Source organism: Lineus longissimus, chromosome 11 (genome assembly GCF_910592395.1).
Source record: "Lineus longissimus chromosome 11, tnLinLong1.2, whole genome shotgun sequence".
Lineage (NCBI taxonomy): Eukaryota > Metazoa > Nemertea > Pilidiophora > Heteronemertea > Lineidae > Lineus > Lineus longissimus.
In genome coordinates this window covers 8,101,233-8,120,577 of record NC_088318.1, presented here as the reverse complement: position 1 = coordinate 8,120,577, position 19,345 = coordinate 8,101,233, and the positions used below count along the sequence as shown (strand labels likewise).

At 41.6% G+C, this 19,345-nt stretch overlaps 1 protein-coding gene across 3 annotated transcripts in view; it reads left to right on the top strand.

Moving 5' to 3' along the window:
• The window catches only part of LOC135495768 (short transient receptor potential channel 4-associated protein-like), a 390,467-nt gene that overhangs the window by 156,373 nt on the left and 214,749 nt on the right, over nt 1-19,345 (top strand). For all 3 annotated transcript variants that reach the window (XM_064784679.1, XM_064784678.1, XM_064784676.1), the window contains one exon: nt 17,647-17,712. In XM_064784679.1, coding sequence (XP_064640749.1) covers nt 17,647-17,712 — 66 coding nt within the window. The remainder of the gene's footprint in view (nt 1-17,646; nt 17,713-19,345) is intronic.

Sequence of the window (19,345 nt, the reverse complement as noted above, 5' to 3'; positions counted from 1 at the left end):
TTTGTTGCTTTATTCCAGGAGATAGAAATCTGAAATAAACTTGAAGAGATCTGCATAATATTGAGGTTTTGATATAAAAGAGATTAGTTTCGATTTATATCACCAGTTGGCGATATTGGGCAAAAAAGAGAGTTTGGATTTCGCAGTTCAAGGCAACCAATCTTTACACGAGAGACGCCTCTGGTAGTAGTAAGTTGCCACCATCTTGAAAAGCAGTGCTGCGGTATAGAAAAGGAAACAATTTTTTCGATTTGTAAAAAGGCTATCACATCACCACCTTGCCTGTGTAAAATGACTGCTGCCCTACGCTGCTTTTATAGTTCTCAATAAAATCTCAACAAAACCCACCAGAAAGTGTTAGCTTTTATTTTTAAAGATCATACTTTGTTATCTATAGATGAAAAAAAACCGTTTTATGAGAAAAGTTGCACTAATTCGGCTTGTATAAGACTTACAGTCTGACACTTTTGAACTTTTGGCACTGTGCGAGTTTGCCGAGCAACGTCACAGTTCCGCAGCCTGACGAAAGCCGTTTTATTAAGTGTGAACAGATGATTTCAATGGAATAAATCACATGGAATCAATTGATAGGTCGATCAAACGCTCAACAGACCAGGTGAGATGTCTTAATTAGATTCTTGTGATTGGTTTAAGGTTATCCGTGGTTTTTTCTCATGGCCGATAGTTTCTCAAAATTTTGACCATGATTGGTTGCTGAAAAAGACTTGTCACTGTGTCCCAGGATTGGTCGGTAAAAAGCAGAGTTGTGATAAAACTACCCAATGAATCTCTGTGTGGGTTTCATTGTTGGTGAAGAACTATAAAATGATGAATTTTAGCACAGTTTGTCAGATATTATGCAATATTCTTTCCATTTGACGATCCAAAGTTTTGAGAATGTGGCAAAGTGGCAGATTGCCGTTAAGTATTGTAGTCAGATTAGCGTATTGAGGGCAGAACCTTTGGTCACAATGTGTGTTCTAAACACATCTTAATGGCTCAAAATCACCCAGACTCTACTATTTGGGTAAACCTCCACTGAGAATAATTGCTTTAATTTTGTTAAACTTGTCACAAGTGTTGAAATCAACTTTTTTTGGGAAATTTTTCTGTGTCCGAAGTCACCGCTGTAGAAATGTACAGTAAATGCATGTACACGCATATGGTCGTAAATGTTCACGATTGTAAACAAACGTGCTAAATTATCATCAAAGGTATTGAATCTCTATTGTAATTTTACACAAATCCTTTGTTATTACGACAAACTTTTTAGTTTAAGTAATAAAAGCATTATTATGCCCCCGCCAAAGTGGGGGCATTATGTTCTTAGGTGGTTTCCGAACGCCGCCGCGTCTGCCGCCCTGAATTCCAGACTATAACTCAAGAACCCCTTGCTCGGCTGACTTGAAATTTTTAGGGGGTGTAGGCCTAGTGTGTCAAAGGGTCCCTATTGTTTTTTGGCGCGTTCCAAAATCCAATATGGCCGCCAGCCGCCATCTTAGATTTTCGCATTCTGCTCGTTTACTAGAGAACCGGAGTCTTCAAACTTTTGTGGTGTGATGGTCTATGGTAGGGGAGGTTCCCTATCGATTTTGGGCCCGACCCGAAATCAAAGATGGCCGCCAGTCACCATCTTAGATTTTCGCATTCGCTCGTTAACTGGAGAACCGGAGGTCCAACAGTCTTCAAACTTTTGTGGCGTAATGGTCTATGGTATGGGAGGTTCCCTATCGATTTTGGGCCCGACCCGAAATCAAAGATGGCCGCCAGCCACCATCTTAGATTTTGGCATTCCACTCGTTAACTGGAGAACCAGAGGTCCAACAGTCTTCAAACTTTTGTGGTGTAATGGTCTATGGTAGGGGAGGTTCCCTATCGATTTTGGGCCAGACCCGAAATCAAAGATGGCCACCAGGTCCCCGACTTGGTGATTTGTATTCCGCCCCGTAAATTAAGAACCGAGTGAGTGACAGACCTGAAACTTATGTGGTGTTATTACTAGTGTAGGGAAGGTTCCCTATCCATTTTGGGCCCGATCTGAAATCCAAGATGGCTGCCAGGCTCGACTTGGTTTTTCGCATTCCGACCTGTAACTCAAGAACCAAGTGAGTGACAGACCTGAAACTTATGTGGTGTGATGAGGTTGTGTAGGGGAGGTTCCCTGACGATTTTGGGCCTGACCCAAAATTCAATATGGCTGCCAGCAGCCAACTTAGATTTTGGTATTCCGATTGTGAACTGAAGAACTAGAGGTTTGACACACTTCAAACTTTTGTGGTGCAATGGTCATTCAGGGGATGCTCTCTATCAATTTTGGGCGTGTTCCAAAATCCAATATGGCTGCCAGCAGCCAACTTAGATTTTGGTATTCCGATTGTTAACTGAAGAACTAGAGGTTTGACACACTTCAAACTTTTGTGGTGTAATGGTCTTCAGCAGGGGAGTTTCTCTATCGATTTTGGGCGCATTCCAGAATCCAAAATGGCCTCCAGCCGCCGTCTTAGATTTTTGCTGAGATGAGATAAGATAAGAGATGATATAAATAGCCACGCAGTTGCTATTCATTGATATCCGAGCATTGGATATTCTGTGACAGACATCAGGAGATGAGATAAATAGCTAGGCAATTCCTATTCATTGATATCCGAGCATTGGATATTCTGTGACTGACACCAGGAGAAGGGATAAATAGCCTGACAGTTGTTATTCATTAGCATGTAAGCAATGGATATTCTGTGACTGATTCTAGCAGATTGCACAAGCTACCCGGCAGTGACTAGTCTTTAACTTCCTGAGTACCAGATATTCTGTGACTGATTCCAGGCGATCGCATAATTGATGCTGTTCCAGTAACAGGGTCAACAGCTTGCCCACTGATCTTCTGTGTAAATTGCTAGCAGGCAATCGCCTTGGAAACGGCAAAAACTTAAAAGATCAAGGAGATGACAACGGCGAAAATAGTATAGACCACGCTTCACCTCTGTAGTGAGTAAATGGGAAAACCAACCTCTGCTGTTCACGTGCATGTCTATTGTCAGACCAACTAGCCCAGTCAACAGCCATATTATTGTGGATGTTATTTGAGAGCCTCCACAAAATTTCATACACAGCCACAGAGAAGATATTATCGTATTTATGCGCTTATAAGCGAGGTGCGCTTATAGCCACAATTTCATATTTATAGGCTAAATAACGCGCGCAATGAACATATTAACACACCGAACACACCAGAGCGGGGGCATACATTCGCAATTTGCCCCAATTGCGTTATATATTTCTAGTTACTTTTATTTTCTCAATAGTATCATTATCAATGAACTTTCTTCTTGATCATTAACAGCACTTCCACCTTCCTACCTTTATCGTACCTGTCCTTGATCAATAATAATAAGCGCCTTATCAGTTGTTGTTGGTCTTGTATTGTTAAACTTGGCAAGTAAATTGAAAAGGTTTTCTCACCATGTATTACAGGGATGATGTACAGCTGCATTTCAACGTTTAGAAGCTGAACTAATCGAAGACAACTTATGTGAAGATGGTTTAGGTGAAGGTGGCTTAGGTGAAGCTGGATTAGGCTTGATAGGATTTCTAGAGGTTGGGTTAGGCGAGGCCTGTTTAGGTGAAGCTTGTGTAGGTTGCTCTGGAGATGGTTGCATTTGCCGTGCTAGAGGTGGTTACATTTGCTGTGCTGGAGATGGACCTAACTGATTATCTAACTGAATTTCTTCTAGTATTTTCTTCCAGTTTGATGGCCGTTTCGAATTACCCCAGATTCTACTCATTTATTAAGAAGATAAGTTCGAGTTGTACATCGCCACCATTAAAATCCACCGGCTGTTTTTGTTCATCAGTTATCAATATCCTTAATTTGTAAAATGATTTAGAGCATGATCTACCACTTACACCCGTAAAATAGTGTGGAATCGTAATGCCGAAATCACACTCTTTCAATTGAAACCCAGCAAGTATATCGGACTTCCTTGAATTATATACCACATCATCTTGTTTAGTTTTATCACAATGATTGTGGAAGTACTCAAAGGCCTAAAATTAAGTGGCTTGTCGCCCATTGCCACTGTTGGCAACTTATATAACATTCTCCCTCGGGGAGATTAAAACCTCAAAAACCTCCAAACTTTCCGTTATGAGGAAGTCAACCTTCTTCTTCTGCCTCATATATATTTTATTAGATGTGATTACAATTTTACCAGTTGTCTCCTGTAGTGCAAAATGAAACCCATTCTTGGGGGAACTTATATTTTTCCATCGATACAATGCATTCTACAATGAAAGATTTTGATGTGTATAAACCATCTGAAAATAAAATGGCTTGAATAATACTGTTAATTCCTACAAAAAATGTGTTGTTTCTCATTTTTGGCTCAACGGCACGGTGAGTCTATACAACACCGCATGGTCTGTCGTCTGTCGTCGGCGTCGTCGTCCGTCGTATCCTTTTTAAAAAACAGTGGCACGTTTCTTAACCGCTAGGACTATGGACTCAAAACTTTGTATGCATGACCCCCTAGGTCAGATGACCTTTGACACTGAATTTCGGTTTGGTCTGATTCTTGACTTGGCCACCAGGGGGCCAAAACTGAAATTATGAATAGTGTGGTATTTCACTTATTACTTTTTAGTGATTTGTTTTTGAAGAAATTTCTATGGTAGGTACTCCTAGCAAGGATATATCACATATCATAAGCGTTTTTGATTTAATGTACTTTTCAAGGTCACAGAGGTCAAATTGTGTAAATTTGCTGTTTGAGTGTAACTGTGCCACATTTCTTAACCAATAAAGCAATGAACTTGAAATTTGGTACACATGACTCCCTGCATCATATAACCCCTGACACTGAATTTCCGTCTGATCTGATTCTTGGCTTGGCCACCAGGGGGCCACAACTAAAAAAGGTAAAAAGTATAATATCTCACTTAATAGTGACTTGTTTTCAATTTTATCGGTATGGTAGGTACTCAGAGCAAGGATACATCACATATCTTAGAGGTTTTTGATTTGACCTTATTTTCAAGGTCACAGAGGTCAAATGGTGTGAATTGGCCATTTGAGCGTACAACACACAACTCTAGGAAGACTTCTCTTCTGGTGTAACGGTTTATTGAAGACTTGCAGAACTTCTGGATCTGTGTTACTCTGGTGAGGGTTCTGCCTCAGGCAGTCGGCACTAAACGGTACCGAAATCGTGGATAGGCTGGGCAACCTTGAATGAGCCAGAACTGACTGATTTGCAGTGACATCTCACTGGTTTATCAAGATAAATTGGGCTCAGCCTAAGTAAGGTTCCCTGAGTCAAGCCTACACCAAAGCCACACATGATGTTCTAAACCATACATAAAATACATATTCTCAATCATGAAATAGAATAAATATTTCCTCCCATCTCCATGTTATGTAATGGCAGCAGGTGGATATTGGCAACCGGATTCCCATCAGCTTGCTGGCAGGAATATCCCAGTGAACTGTTCTATCAACAGGTCTGTGAATTTCTGTCAACCAGAGTTGGAATACTGTAGCTGATGCAACCTCCATGATTACCAATACCCCAATTATAGCCTGACCATGACTCATTAATGGATGCAGAAACCTGCTGAATTATTTAGTTACTAGCATTGCACCTGTGGCGCAGGCAGATTCAAATGGGCTATACCTTGAATAGATTGAATTGCAATGAAAATCTAATGCAATATCAAGGAGCAATATCGAAGAGACAAATTATACCAACCATTTGTCCACAGACTCGGACCCTGTGGCGTGCTGTATGCGTGCATATAAAAGTAAATCAATTGGTCCGATAGAGATGATGAGGCAATGTGAACATGCCTCGTTCCTTAGTTGGCAATATGCCCCTTTTTATACGGAGAAGAAGGAGAACCCAGATAGGCCTTCCCATGTCGGCCTCCAAATGGCTCGGACCAATTGCACTATGACTACTATAACTTTAAAATGCGTGCTCCTCCTACATGTAGCATGATCTCGGGCAAGGCACTTAGTCGACAGGCAAGCTAGAAGTTCAGCACTGTGAGCAGCTCCTTGATAAGGCCATGCCAAGTTCAGAGTGCCTCTTCAGGTACATCAAGTTTCAAAAGCTGTGGTGAGCACATAAACAGACCACGGTAACCTTCATTTGAAAATCCCTTCATAATCAAGGGCGAGCACTGGCTAACACAGCACCCATAAACAATAGACCACCAATATGACCCAAGCTCCTTACTGCGGGAAAACCGAGGTCCAGCAACCACAAGTACCAAAAATACATTTTTGTTTACATTTGAACTGCACATGCGTTTGTTTACAATTTCTTTCCCCGCGAAATCTCGAAGATCAGGTGACCTGCAATCGTGGATTGAAAATAACATTAACCTTGGTTCAGCAGGTCAACAGGTACAGGCTGTTCCAATCATCCCCTACAGCCAGCTGTTCAACAGGTAATGTTAGCCACCCAACAGGGAGTGCAGGTAATTGATTAAGCCCCTGCATAACTAAACAGCAATGATTTGGCTTCTGTGAGTAGTAAGGAGAATTGACAGTGTCCGATTAAAAATCCCTCATTACTGCTCCGCTGAAGTAAATTTCCAAAAATAAACATAACGTTGCATCAGGATAACATATCACCTGCCAACGTGCAAAATTTCGAGACGAAACACTACCCCCAAATGGCATTTTATCGAGCCGCTTTATAGTATTATGATATAGATATGATTATACTTATGTTACCCTTCTTTATCAACGGTATTGGCCTGGAGGACTGGTAGGATGTGGGAAATCGACTATGACTAGGTCCTCACTTATAACTTGTGTCACCAGGCCTAAAAGACATAACAATGCAGCACATTACTGATCAGTGGCATATCAGTGGCATATGCTTACTCTGCGAACTAAAGAAAGTGAGACTGCTTGACTAGTTTAAGTTGGTTTGTAGCTTCATCTTAGCAATTGTAAGTTGTGACATGGTGCTGCTGCCACAAGGCTTTTGGAGTGATCATCTGCTGGCTTGCTGAGTGCTCCAAAATGAAATCAGACAACTGCTTTTCACAAACAGTCTTTTATTCCGTGTTTTCATTCCGTGTAGGATTGCCTTGGCACGTTTTGAAAGAAAAAATCCCTGTCTTCTGGTGGTGTCATTGCAACCTTGAACATATGAGAAACTCGTTTTCAGGAAAGTCCGTGAAGATTGTGTCATCATCTGGCTTGATGATAGAATCTGCTGCTTCAACCCAGGCACTGATGCGGCGGTACATTGGCTCCACGTACTGTTGAAGGTCAAGGTACTTGCAATGTTCACTAGTCATGGCGTCCCAGTATGGGCCTGTCACCTTGTGGTAGATGGCTGCCAATGCTGTGATGATTGCGATGATCCTGTTGTCTTGCAGATCCAAATAGGCAAATTTGACTTTCCTGTTCTTTGAACGAGTTGAGTAAGGAAGTTAAGTAGATCTGGAAGATGTACCAGGACCTGGGCAGATGTTTCAAATAAGCAGTTGAATCGGTTATCCTTGTAGCTGCCAACGACTGACTTTATTCGCTTTGACCTACAGTAGGTCAACCATCTGGCACGTTGACCTCTCTTTTCATCTTGGACAGGACCAAGAAGGGTGTTAATCCATTGAACTGTTCTTTTTCCTGTAACTTCACGACCGTATGGGATCTTGCTATCTCTCCCCAACTTCGCACCACCAGTCTCGCATTCCTTTTGTAAAGCATCGAGCTTCTTGACACCATATGAGTTGAAACAAAGAAGGACGTGGATCATGCAGTAAAAGGACTGAACAGTCTGTGTTGTTAAAGTCTGCCATCAGCTCATTCTTCCAGGAACTGAGTTGGTGATTCGAAAGCTTCTCGTTTGCTGCACAGTCTGTCATCAAATAAGTCAATTTCTTGACAATTTTAGTAACATCAATTTCTTGACAATTTTAGTAAAAACAGTGTGGCTGCATTTTGCTACTTGCATGAGCTCAAATTTGGCTGTGGATGTAATATCGGCAGCAGTCTCTGTAGCAATTGGGCGGAACCCAAGTGGACAAACCATTGTTGGCAGAGTAAGGGAGTTGCCTAGGATAGACCGCTTCTGTCTCGATGTGCCGTCCTTGTGCAAACCAAAATTTGAGACTTCCTTGATGAAATCAACATACATCTGTTTCACCAGATACTGTCCTTCTTCTGTGATATTCAAAACCGCCTGTCGCTGGGGAACTTATCTGTTTTCTAGGTTATGATGAAAGATGTGGGTGGAAATACTGTTGATAACCGGGCCTACTTTGTCAGTTGCCACCTCGAAACTGACAAGTTCCATGACACATTGGCGTAGGTCATCCGTAAAGGTACCATTTCATACAAGTGTGGGCACAGACATGGTTTTGACATCAGCACAATCACCCATTATGGCTGCCTTCTGATTCAACAACACATTTTCAGATTCCAAGTCTTTGATTTTCTGCTTGCGAGTAACAATCACATGTTAGGACTAGGGAAGGGGTAAGGTTAAGGGGTTGACGACAGCAGGTAACACAACAGCAACTGATCCTCATGAATAACACTATGCCCTACCTAGGCTTAGAATAAGGAGGCTTACCTATGCTAGCTAAGTAGCTTTTGCCATCATTGTGTAGTGGTAAAGGGGCTTATATTGTTAGTCACTGTAAACATTTCGCTACTCCGAATTCGAACCCAAACTTCGCATTCACAAACAACACCGAAGCATCACAGGGCAAAAGACTTTGGCGCTTTTCAAGAGAGTACCTTGTTTAGCTGCAGAGTGAGGATGACAGACCTTTAACGAGTTGAGTTCTGGATCTGCCTGGACTTGCTTAAAACATCCAAACATCAACCTTTATAATTACTCTCACCCCTCATGGGTAAATAGCCCAGCCCAAATATCAGGCTCTCAACCAACTAACACTCGGTTATAAAAAAAAGACAACCAATCAGCACACAGCTGTATCAATACAAGATTACCAGACAGGGCCTAGGGCAGGGGCCTAGGAACCAGGTGCTAATCAGCAGCTTACAAAAGGGATCAAACATCTTAACAGATACAGATAATATAACAACAGAAGAGATCAATTAAGAAAGAAAGGTGTTAAAACTCATAGCAGCTAACGATCTTGGGCGTGTGGGTTTTCTGACAGCCAGGGAAGAACACAGAATAATAATTCTAGATTTGGTACACAATTCCAAATATCGTCACACTGCCCCCACAAACGAAAATTGATGTCCCCATCAACATATAAAATTTCAGTCAACTGTGCAAATTGTAACACAACTACAAACAATATAAAAACACTGGACCACCATCAAAAATCACCTGGTTATTACACAACTAGTCAAAAGAATATTGTCAGGAAGAGTAAGGTAGCTCGTAAACACTGTGCATAGATCAGAAAGTCACAAAGTAAGTTAACCACATAATTATCATTATCAGTACATCGTAATCGTCAATCCTAATCATCCTCGAATATCAAATCGTTCCTTCGTAATATTGTTCCTCATCGTATTTTTTGTATCATCAATCTTCGTGTAGGCATCAGCTCAGGTTTCGCATCTCGTATTCGAACATTGTCTTCAGCAAGCGTATCTGCTCATCCAGGTTTGTGGGTTATACGCTACAAGGTTGGACTTACGTAAAAGTTTCGCGATAGTACACAAGGCATCCCCCATGACCATAGAGATGTTTTAGCATTTATGTATTGAGTAGGCAGTCGCTGAGTTGAGTTCAGTCTCAAGATAAAACAGGGTGAATGACTATTACGCTCATTCACGTTTCACAACAGTAATGTTGTCTATTTAACAATGTTTAAGATAAGAATTTGAAGGTGGATGGTTCCTATCCAGTACTTCGCATCCATGAGCCTCAATATTCTACTTATTTTGACAACAATTGAAGAGTGGATGGTTCCTATCCAGTACTTTGCATCCAAACTCAATGCGATGTGTGAGCTATATCACAGATCATTACATCTCTTAAAGGTACCACAAGGTGATTGTGGTAAAGTGACGTCTACAAGCGATATATCTGACAATGACCGTTTACACTATATGCATTTTTCATCCCCTATTGGTTATAGTGGGTTATGCTGCCGGTTACCAAACTTTGTTTGTTTTGAGGTTGCCAAGTGTGCGGTTGATCAGACCTGTTTCCCTGATTAGGTGCAAAAGATTCACAAAAGTTGCTTTGTGGCCTATCATGCCACATCTGTAACAGGTCCTCATATCAGGTTTGCCGATCCGTCTGATTTTATTACGTCTTTGACCAGAGTCTGGGCTTTTTGAGTGTCTCTCAAATTCAAGTCCAATGGTTTGCTGGACTAGTTCTCTTACTGCTGAGCTAAGACCTGATTTTCCGTCAGCATCTGGGTTACTACCATTGGCAGGTTTTGCATACTTTGCAGAATCTGACTTATTCTGATTTTGTGGGTTAGCCTTGGAGATCCTTGCTGTATCTGGATCAGGGATATTGTCACTATCATCAGAGTCGGAAATAACAACAACATTACCGTCAACTCGGGGATGTTGTTTCGAAGAACTACTGCAATTCAATTCAAGAACTACTGCTAGCACCACTGGTTGAAAAGCTTTGGCGCGTCTCGTTGTAGTTGATCAGAAGACTAAGTGCTTCATCAACTGTGTCAGGGGATTTGAAGAATCAATCTGAATTTTCGTATCCTGGTCGCGTAGACCATCGAAGAATCTTCTATTAAGATCTTCTTCTCGGACCACCTAAGTTCTATTCAAATGGGCTTTATCATACAAGCGTTTGAGTTCAGCGCAATGCGTCTCAGGGATTTCTCCCACTTTCTGTCTACAGTTAGAGAACTTCTTCGCGTAGGTTTTAGTGGATTCAATCTTTCTGAACCTACTGTTCAATTCTGCGATTAGTTTTGAGTATTTGGCCCTGATTTTACTGAGTAGTTGTCCGTAGACAAATTCGCCAGCTTTTCTCTCTAGTCGAGGTAGAAGGTCATCTAACTTCTCATCTTCATCCCAACCGTAGTGAGCAGCCACATCTGAAAATCTATTGTACCAGATTTCCCAAGGTTCTGAACCTGTGAAAGGAGATAGCTTTGGCCGCTTCGAAGTCCTAGACTTCGAGTGGCAAGCAGAAGACTTTCCGTCATCATTGCTGCTAGAGCCTCACAGGTCAGATTTGGGGTCTGCAGTCTTCTCTTTTGGTTTAGGAGTTGATCTAGGGGTACTAGAAGTGGATGGTTTATTACAATTTTTGACCCGCTTCGGTGAGTTCTGCAGAGTTATTATTACAGGGTGTGCATTTTCACCTATCTTTGCTTCAGCATCTACATTTTTCGAACTTTGAATCATCTCAGTGGAATCATTCGATATAACAGCACCCATCGTCTTGGTGTTTTGGAAAAGAGCCTTTTCCATACTATTGGTCATTTGAACATTGTTCTGCGCTTGCGTTCTGGATATCTCAGTCAGAAGTTTAACCGAATCTCTTTTGCAGGATCAAAAGTTTTCGAGCACAGTTCAGTGATCAGGGCGGTGTGGTTTTCAAGGTTTTGCCACATTATCTGCAGCTGTTCAGCCTGTGCTTGCTTGCTTTCGCTTTGCCCTTGAGTAACAGTGCTGTGGTTGCGAGCTAATGCAGAAATCAGTCTGCCCATTGTAGCATCTTGTTGATAGCTTCTTTGATTGAACAAGTCAGAGAGTGTTTTTGTCTGAGCTTGTATTTCCAGTTGCACCGATTGGAGCGCACCGGTAAGGGTTACAAGGTACTTAATCAGGGGTTTGTTAGCGGTTAGCCCTGCGTCTGCCATATAATTACTTTACAAAAGAGGGTCAGCCCTACCGGCATCACCTTCATTATCTGAAAATTCACAATCGCCATCATTATTACTGTCGTCATTGTCAGAGTGATCATCATCGCTGTTGTCTGGGGTGTTAGCCTTGAATTCTGAGTCAGAGTTGCTATTTTCTTGAGGAATTTCTTTTTCTGTTCCAACAGTTGGAACTTCATCATCTGATATTTGAGTAATTTTTGATTTTCCCGACTTTTTAACTTTCGGGGTCTTCCTACGTCTAAACATTTTGAAGATTTACAAGATGAGTTTGTAAATAAAATTCAAAATATTGTGGCAGAGGTTGTATCACTGGATTGAGGTTTGTCCTTATAAATAAGGAGTACTTGTGAATCCCAAAGCTGTCCACAAAAATGTAGCAGTAAAGGGGCTTATATAGTTAGTCACTGTAAACGTTGCGCAACTCTGAACTCAAATCGAAAGACTAAACGAACTAGGAAATCTACTCACGTCATTCATTACTCGCGTCACTCAAACCTCTCATTTACAAATGGCACCAAAACATCACACGGCAAAAGACTCAAAAGTGGTGCTTTTCAAGAGAGTATCTTGCTTAGCTACAGAGTGAGGATGACAGACCTTTCACGAGTTGAGTTCTGCATCTGCCAGGACTTGCTCAAAACATCCAAACATCAACCTTTATGATTACTCTCACCCTTGATGGGTAAATAGCCCAGCCCAAATATCAGGCTCTCAACCAACTAACACTCGGTAATTTAAAAAAGACAACCAATCAGCACACAGCTGTATCAATACAAGATTACCAGAAAGGGCCTAGGGCAGGGGGCCTAGGAACCAGGTGCTAATCAGCAGCTTACAAAAGGGATCAAACATCTTAACAGATACAGATAATATAACAACAGAAGAGATCAATTAAGAAGAAAGGTGTTAAAACTCATAGCAGCTAACAGTCCTGAGTGCCTGGGTTTACTGACAACCAGGGAAGAACACAGAATAATACTAGATTTGGTACACAATTCCAAATATCGTCACAATTGCAAAGGCCGTGCCATAGCATAGGCCTAGATCAAAATCAGGAGTGAGGATCAGGTAATAACTGCTGGAAATAAACTAAGACAAAGTAGTGAAAACAATGGGCCTACAGCATGAAACTATACTATGAATCAGCTGAAAACAGTAAGGAAAGACATCACTAGGCACAGAACCCAACCTTAATATGCACGAAAACGAAATATTTTGGGCATAAACTGAGTTAAGTACTGGGGAAAACCTGGATATCCATCCACTATCAACAAAGAATTCCTGGGGAAACCTCAACAGCTGATCGATTAATATAACCACCCGTCACCCCTCCCTCCTAGGGATTCACTAAGATCCTGCTGCATGGTGTCCAATGAGAAAGCGCTACATCACAAATAACAAGGACCTTACGGGAGACACGGCCAGCGCCATAAATTGTTTTGCCATCATCCAGGATGCAAATATCTGGACGATCATAGCTTAACTCACAGTGAAGCTATTTTTATCTTGTTTGGGGCGGACCTCAACGTCTGATAGGTTGTTAAGTTTCAATGACGTACACCAAGAGATTCCATAGTTATTTTTAGGTCTAGTATAGCAGGGGTGCCGGAAGATGACAATTTTCTTTTGTAACAGTGAAGAGCGTCACAAACACTTCAGTTTTATTGATACATACATTTGAAAAGATCATCAGTTTTCAATGCATACAGTGTTAGATTGTTGATGTCGTGATAGAATGAATGCGGGCGGGATGATGTAATGCTAATCAGATAACACAAATCTGAAGCTAAAAAATTGAAACTTTGCACACAAGGCCATCTAGGTCAGATAATCCTGACACTGAATTTAAGTTGAATATGATTCCCGAATTGGCCATCAGGGGGCCAAAACTGAGAAGGTAAAAAGTGCTTTGCAAGCAAGGATAAATCACATTGTTATACTGATTTTGATTTGACCTAGTTTTCAATGTCACAGAGGTCAAATGGGTGAAATTGGTAATTGGGCTCTTCTGTGGCACCTTCCTTAACTGCATTGCCACTTTACTTAACTGCCATTGGTCTAGCATTTGGTACACATGTACAGTACCCTGCAGTCAGGTGATCTCAAGGGCCAAAGTTGGGTTTGATCTGATTCACAGCTTGGTCAGCAGAAGGCCAAATCTGAAAACCTTAATAATGCGATCATTGCTTTATGAGGACACCTCTATATTGACGTTACGAAATAGCTATATATCAGACGACTATGAACACACATACTGGAATCTATGTAGGTCCGTGCCGATACATACAGTGGAACCCCGGTTGGCGACCATCCCGGTAACGCGACCAACCCGCTAACGCGACCACGATTCTCCGGTCCCGAATGGTTTCCTCTCTAATTACCATTAAGATACCCCCGCTAAGACGACCACCCCGGTACCCCGACCGCGACCACTGGCTTGGCCGGTCCCAAACTGAAAATCAACCCCGCTAACCCGACCACCAGGCCTAATTGCCGTAATCGGTCGCGACCGCGGCATAGTAATTAGCACCTCGCTGCCAAGCTTTGTTGAGACGGGGACAATGGCCATGGGAATACATATGAAAACAAAAAATACAATGTGATTTTGCAGGTATGATCAATTGTATAAGTGTAAATGAATAAATAAACTTTCCTTTTCTAACGTTTCATGGTTTGTTTTCATTACTGAGCCAGTTCAGTACCAGACATGCGCACTCAGCAGCAGCAAAATCATGTGATTTGCGTGATTTGCATATGAACTTATAATAAACGGCGGGTAGTTTAAAGACCACACTTATGACAATAACAAGCTTGCGAGACGTTTGAATGTTTTATGATATGGAGAACTTGGTTGATTTACTACAGTATCATTTTATATTTCTTTAAATATTTTGACTGAAAATAGATTTGATTAAAACTGTAGCATTACTCAACTCATCATTCACGTGGAATCATACGACAAGTTTACTTCAATCGTCACAAACAGTCGGGTACATGGAGGATGATTCACCAAATTGCCCGCAAATGCGTCACGTCGGGCAGATAATGAAACTTTGTGGATAAAATGAGTTACAAAATCACCTTTTCTAACTCATTCTGAGAATGTAACATGTAATTTTATCGACGAACTGTTCTTGCGAGGCATGATAACAAAACTTTGGAGCGTGCATCATCTCAATCAGGCAGCGTTGCTATGGTAGTACAGCGTACACACGCCATGCAGTCGGCAATTTTGGCGGGAAAAATAATCATGCATTTCGTCTGGGATTCCCAACCTCGCTAACACGACCACCCCGGTAACACGACCACTCCGACCACGGTCCCATGAGTGGTCGTGTTACCGGGGTTCCACTGTACATGTAGTTTGTACAAAATATCACTTGAGACACACACACAGTAGAGCGTTCTTTCCATAAGGTGTGGAAAGAGTAACACAATGTGAATGAATCACATGAAGTTAAATCCTTGGAGTTATTAGCCCAAGATGAAAACGAAGAAAACACAGGAGCAAACTTTCTCCCGGTCTTCACAATCCTCAGCTCTGTCTACGAATGGGCTGAGTATAGGAAAGCTTCAATAGAATTGAACCTATGTATCAGCCTAAAAATGAACCATGTTAGTCTCACTGGCGTCCACAAAAGGTCAGCAAATGACTCACAGGTTGTAACAAAAATAACTATTCCGGGTACTATTTGACCCGCAACCGAACAGAGGGCACCAGTGCCAAGTCCCAAGGGTATCCATAATAGAGAAGAAATATAGTATAATATATGGTCAAGGATTCCAATGCCACTTTTGAAAGCAACAGATGAATAACTTCACGCATTTAGAATGAAAGACCCAATCTGATTTCAGTCGCATTAACACCTTGGGTGCTGAGTGTTTTTCCTAATTTTCGCCCGTTTGCTAAGGTTACGCCACTTTTTACCGTTTTTCAAAGAATTAATAAAAATAGAAATAATAAAGATATCTACCTGAAACTTTCTGTGTTGTTTCTTCTGTCCTTAGTCCTAATCATAGTATTGTCTGTTTGAGTAGTAGGCCTCAAAGCATTTTCCCTTGTGTAGTGGAACTTGGCACTTTTTGCAAAAATATCGAGTTTCTTTGCATTCCCCATTTTTGAAGCAAACACGACATCTTTTGGATGGATATCTCTTTTCAATAGCTGGAATAGCAGTCAGATGATGTTTCTTGTAGCCCCCTATCAGCTTGGTCCTAGGATCATGCACTGGAACCTTTGTAGCCTCCACTACCTCATCTTCTGAGTCCCCAGAGGAGTCGTTATCCTGAATTTGGCACAGTCCGTTCAGGATTGATGTTTGGAAATCATACAATGTCATCTGTTTCCCTCCACTTTTCTTCTTATAAAGAATGTGGCAGTTGTGAACAGTTATTTCCATGAGGTTGAACACCACTTTCTTTGTCCACTTGCAAGATTTTCTAGCACAAGGGTAGTAAGAGATCATTTGATCTACCCTATCAACCCCCGACATACTATTGTTATAATCCATGATACACGCCGGCTTCATAACAGTTTCTATTTGACCATTCCCTCCCTTTTTCCTCATTCTCACTTCTACAAGTGCCCCATCATGCTTGGTACTGATTGCTCTAACAGGCTTTTTGTCCATCCAAGCACAAACCATAGCCCTGCCATTGTCTCTAGCCACAATGTCCCCCCTGTCAAGTTCATGATCTCTGTCCTTTCCCGCCAAGCGGACCTCCAAAGGCTCCCCCCTGTTACATCTCAGAGTGCCAACAGTATGAACCTGTTTTGCAAGAAGTTCCTCACTGAGTTCAACACTGTTATAGAGATTGTCCATATACAAGGAGTACCATGAATTTAAAAGTGTGTCCCTGAGGAGACGGAGGACTGTCTCCCTAAGTGTCATTCCCTCGCCGACATAAATGTCCATGTTCCAACAGTAAACATTGTCAGAGTCAGCAAGGATGTAAGATCTAATTCCATACTTGATGGGTTTATCCTTGTTGCATGTGTTGTAGACCCTGAAGGAAAGTCTCCCCCTCCATCTCAGCATGCCTTCATCAATAGAAATATTTTCCCCAGGGGTGTACAGTTGTCTCCACCTTGTCTTCATATAATCTTACACCAGACGGATTTTATACAGCTTGTCCGTACAGTCCTGAGGCCGGGCATCATTATTATTGAAATGCAGAAATCTATTGATCAATAGGTACCTGTCTCTAGGCAGAGTGTCATTGAAAATGGGCATGGTGGATTTGTGCAGGCTTGGGGGGGGGCTCGTCTTCTTCGCTGTCACTGACGGGTTCATCATTGTCACCACTTGCCACACTCCTGTTATCATCAAAACCAGGGTCAAAATCATTGTCTGAACCATCACTACTAACTTGATCGTCTTCTTCATCACTACTGTGATCTAAATCACTCAAATCCGAATCCGAATCTGCTACCAATTCGGCTGCTTCGTCCACTGAAAAGCACGATCGAAATCGAAACGTGTACTTGCTCGCCATTGTATTCAATTCTATAGATCACATGGATCGTCTGCGGGGCTAAAAATAACTCCAGCCTATTGTGTGATCTCGGTGGAATCGGTAGCAGATGACATAGTGGAGGGGAGATTGCTTTCGTCATCACTGGGCGGGAGATTTGAATCTTGGCGGAGATCTCCGTCATATAGCGCCCAAACGTATACGTGATGGGGTCGCGGAGATCTCCGTCATATAGCACCGAAGGTGTTAAATGATCTGATTAAAATTTGTTCAAAATGAATTTTTTGTCTTGATGTGGTTTAAATGTCTGATCAACTTTTCTTTAAGGTTTAATATGAGCATGCTTCTTTTCAGATCTCTTGTTAGTTGGTGTCCCGGATTTAACGACAAGATTAGTAAAAATAGCATGTGCTAAGCCAGGTAAGCACATTTCTTAGTCTTATGTATGTAGTTGATTGACTTGACTATTATGAATCACATTTAGGATGCTGTTCATTGCCATACTCACAATATTCTGATTTTTCAACCAATACCTTCCCTCAAACCGAGAAACACCCATTCTCCTGTCACTATTTTCACTCTTGTTCAGAGCAGCCATGACCTGATTTTCTTACAATCTCTCCCGAGCGGCATCTATGCATAAGCAAGACCTTTGAACTCTGCACAGCTGGTAATGAATGTTCAAATGCTTATCAATGGCTTTGAAACTGCATTCTACTAGGACTTTTTAGTCCAAAATTAATAACTAGTGTATCTAATAAGTTCTGAGTACACTTATTTTCAGGTGCACAGGCAGCCATCTGGAAATCTGTTTCCAGGCATTTAAAGGAATAGCTTTTATGGGAATTGCCAATATTTAGACAAAGCTTCATTTCGATAATGTTCGCATCAGCTATCCAAAATGGCCAGAAATCTTGAAATCCATTTCTGGGCATTTAAAGGAGAACGCTTTCATGGAATGCAATTGTTTTCATTGTGGGAATTGCCAGTTCCTTTCGATAATGGGCGTCATCCACTTTCCAATATAGTCGCTAGGGCAGCCATTGTGGGATCCGTTTATAGGCATTTAAAGGAGAAAGCTTTTATAGAACACAGCTGTTTCAGCTAGAGTTGAAATAGAAGTTTTACCAGATTACGCTCTACAGGGAGGTGCGACACCAAAGGGTTAATTGCTATCCCAATAAACAGCCCAGTTTCTCACCCCAGACAGCTTTCGGAACATGCGAAGATTACATAATAGGCCTGTATTCACCCATGTATGCCCTCAGTTTTGCTGTAGTAATTAGGATTATATGTATTGATTAGAATCAACTTGGCGTGAACTAAGTTTTGTGTATTATATTTCGGCTGCCATCTTGAATAGTAGGCCTGGGCCAGCATTGCAAAGTTAGCTAAAGGATGACTTTGATGGCATTTTTCAGTGCAAACGTTGATGATTGTTTACACTCCCTTTAAGTTTCAGCAGATGCACTAAATCTTCAGAAAATGACAATTATATCCATGACTTCTGACTTAGCTATGTATTTTTAGCTCAGCTGACAAAGTCAGCTGAGCTTGTCAAACAAGCTGCTCAGTGGCGTCCGTCTGTCAGTCCGTCCGTCCGTCCGTCCGTCCGTCCGTTAAACCCATGGTGCACATTTTGTAACCGTAAGACCTAGAGACTTCAATTTTGCATTTCTGGATACTTCTGGTCAAACTCTACTTTCAAAACAAAATTTGTCGCCATTCGACCTACTTCCTGCGAGCGAGAGCGCATGAAGGAAACTGGCCTATATCGGCCTAGGAGCAGCAGAATTAGTCGAAATATGCTTTAATATTAAGATAAAATTCTTGAAAAACTATTTTATTGAGAAAAAGTTCAAAATTTTAACAGGAGAGGGCGCTACCTGCCTTTTAATTATTTCTGCTGATTCAAATTCCCGCCCGATGACGTCAGCCATCAATGAAGTCTCCTATTTGCCAGTTCTCAAAACATGGCAGCTACACAAAAAAGCAGCAGTAGCACCAGGAATAAATCACTGTTCACTTCAGCTTCGTAATCGATTGTACCCCC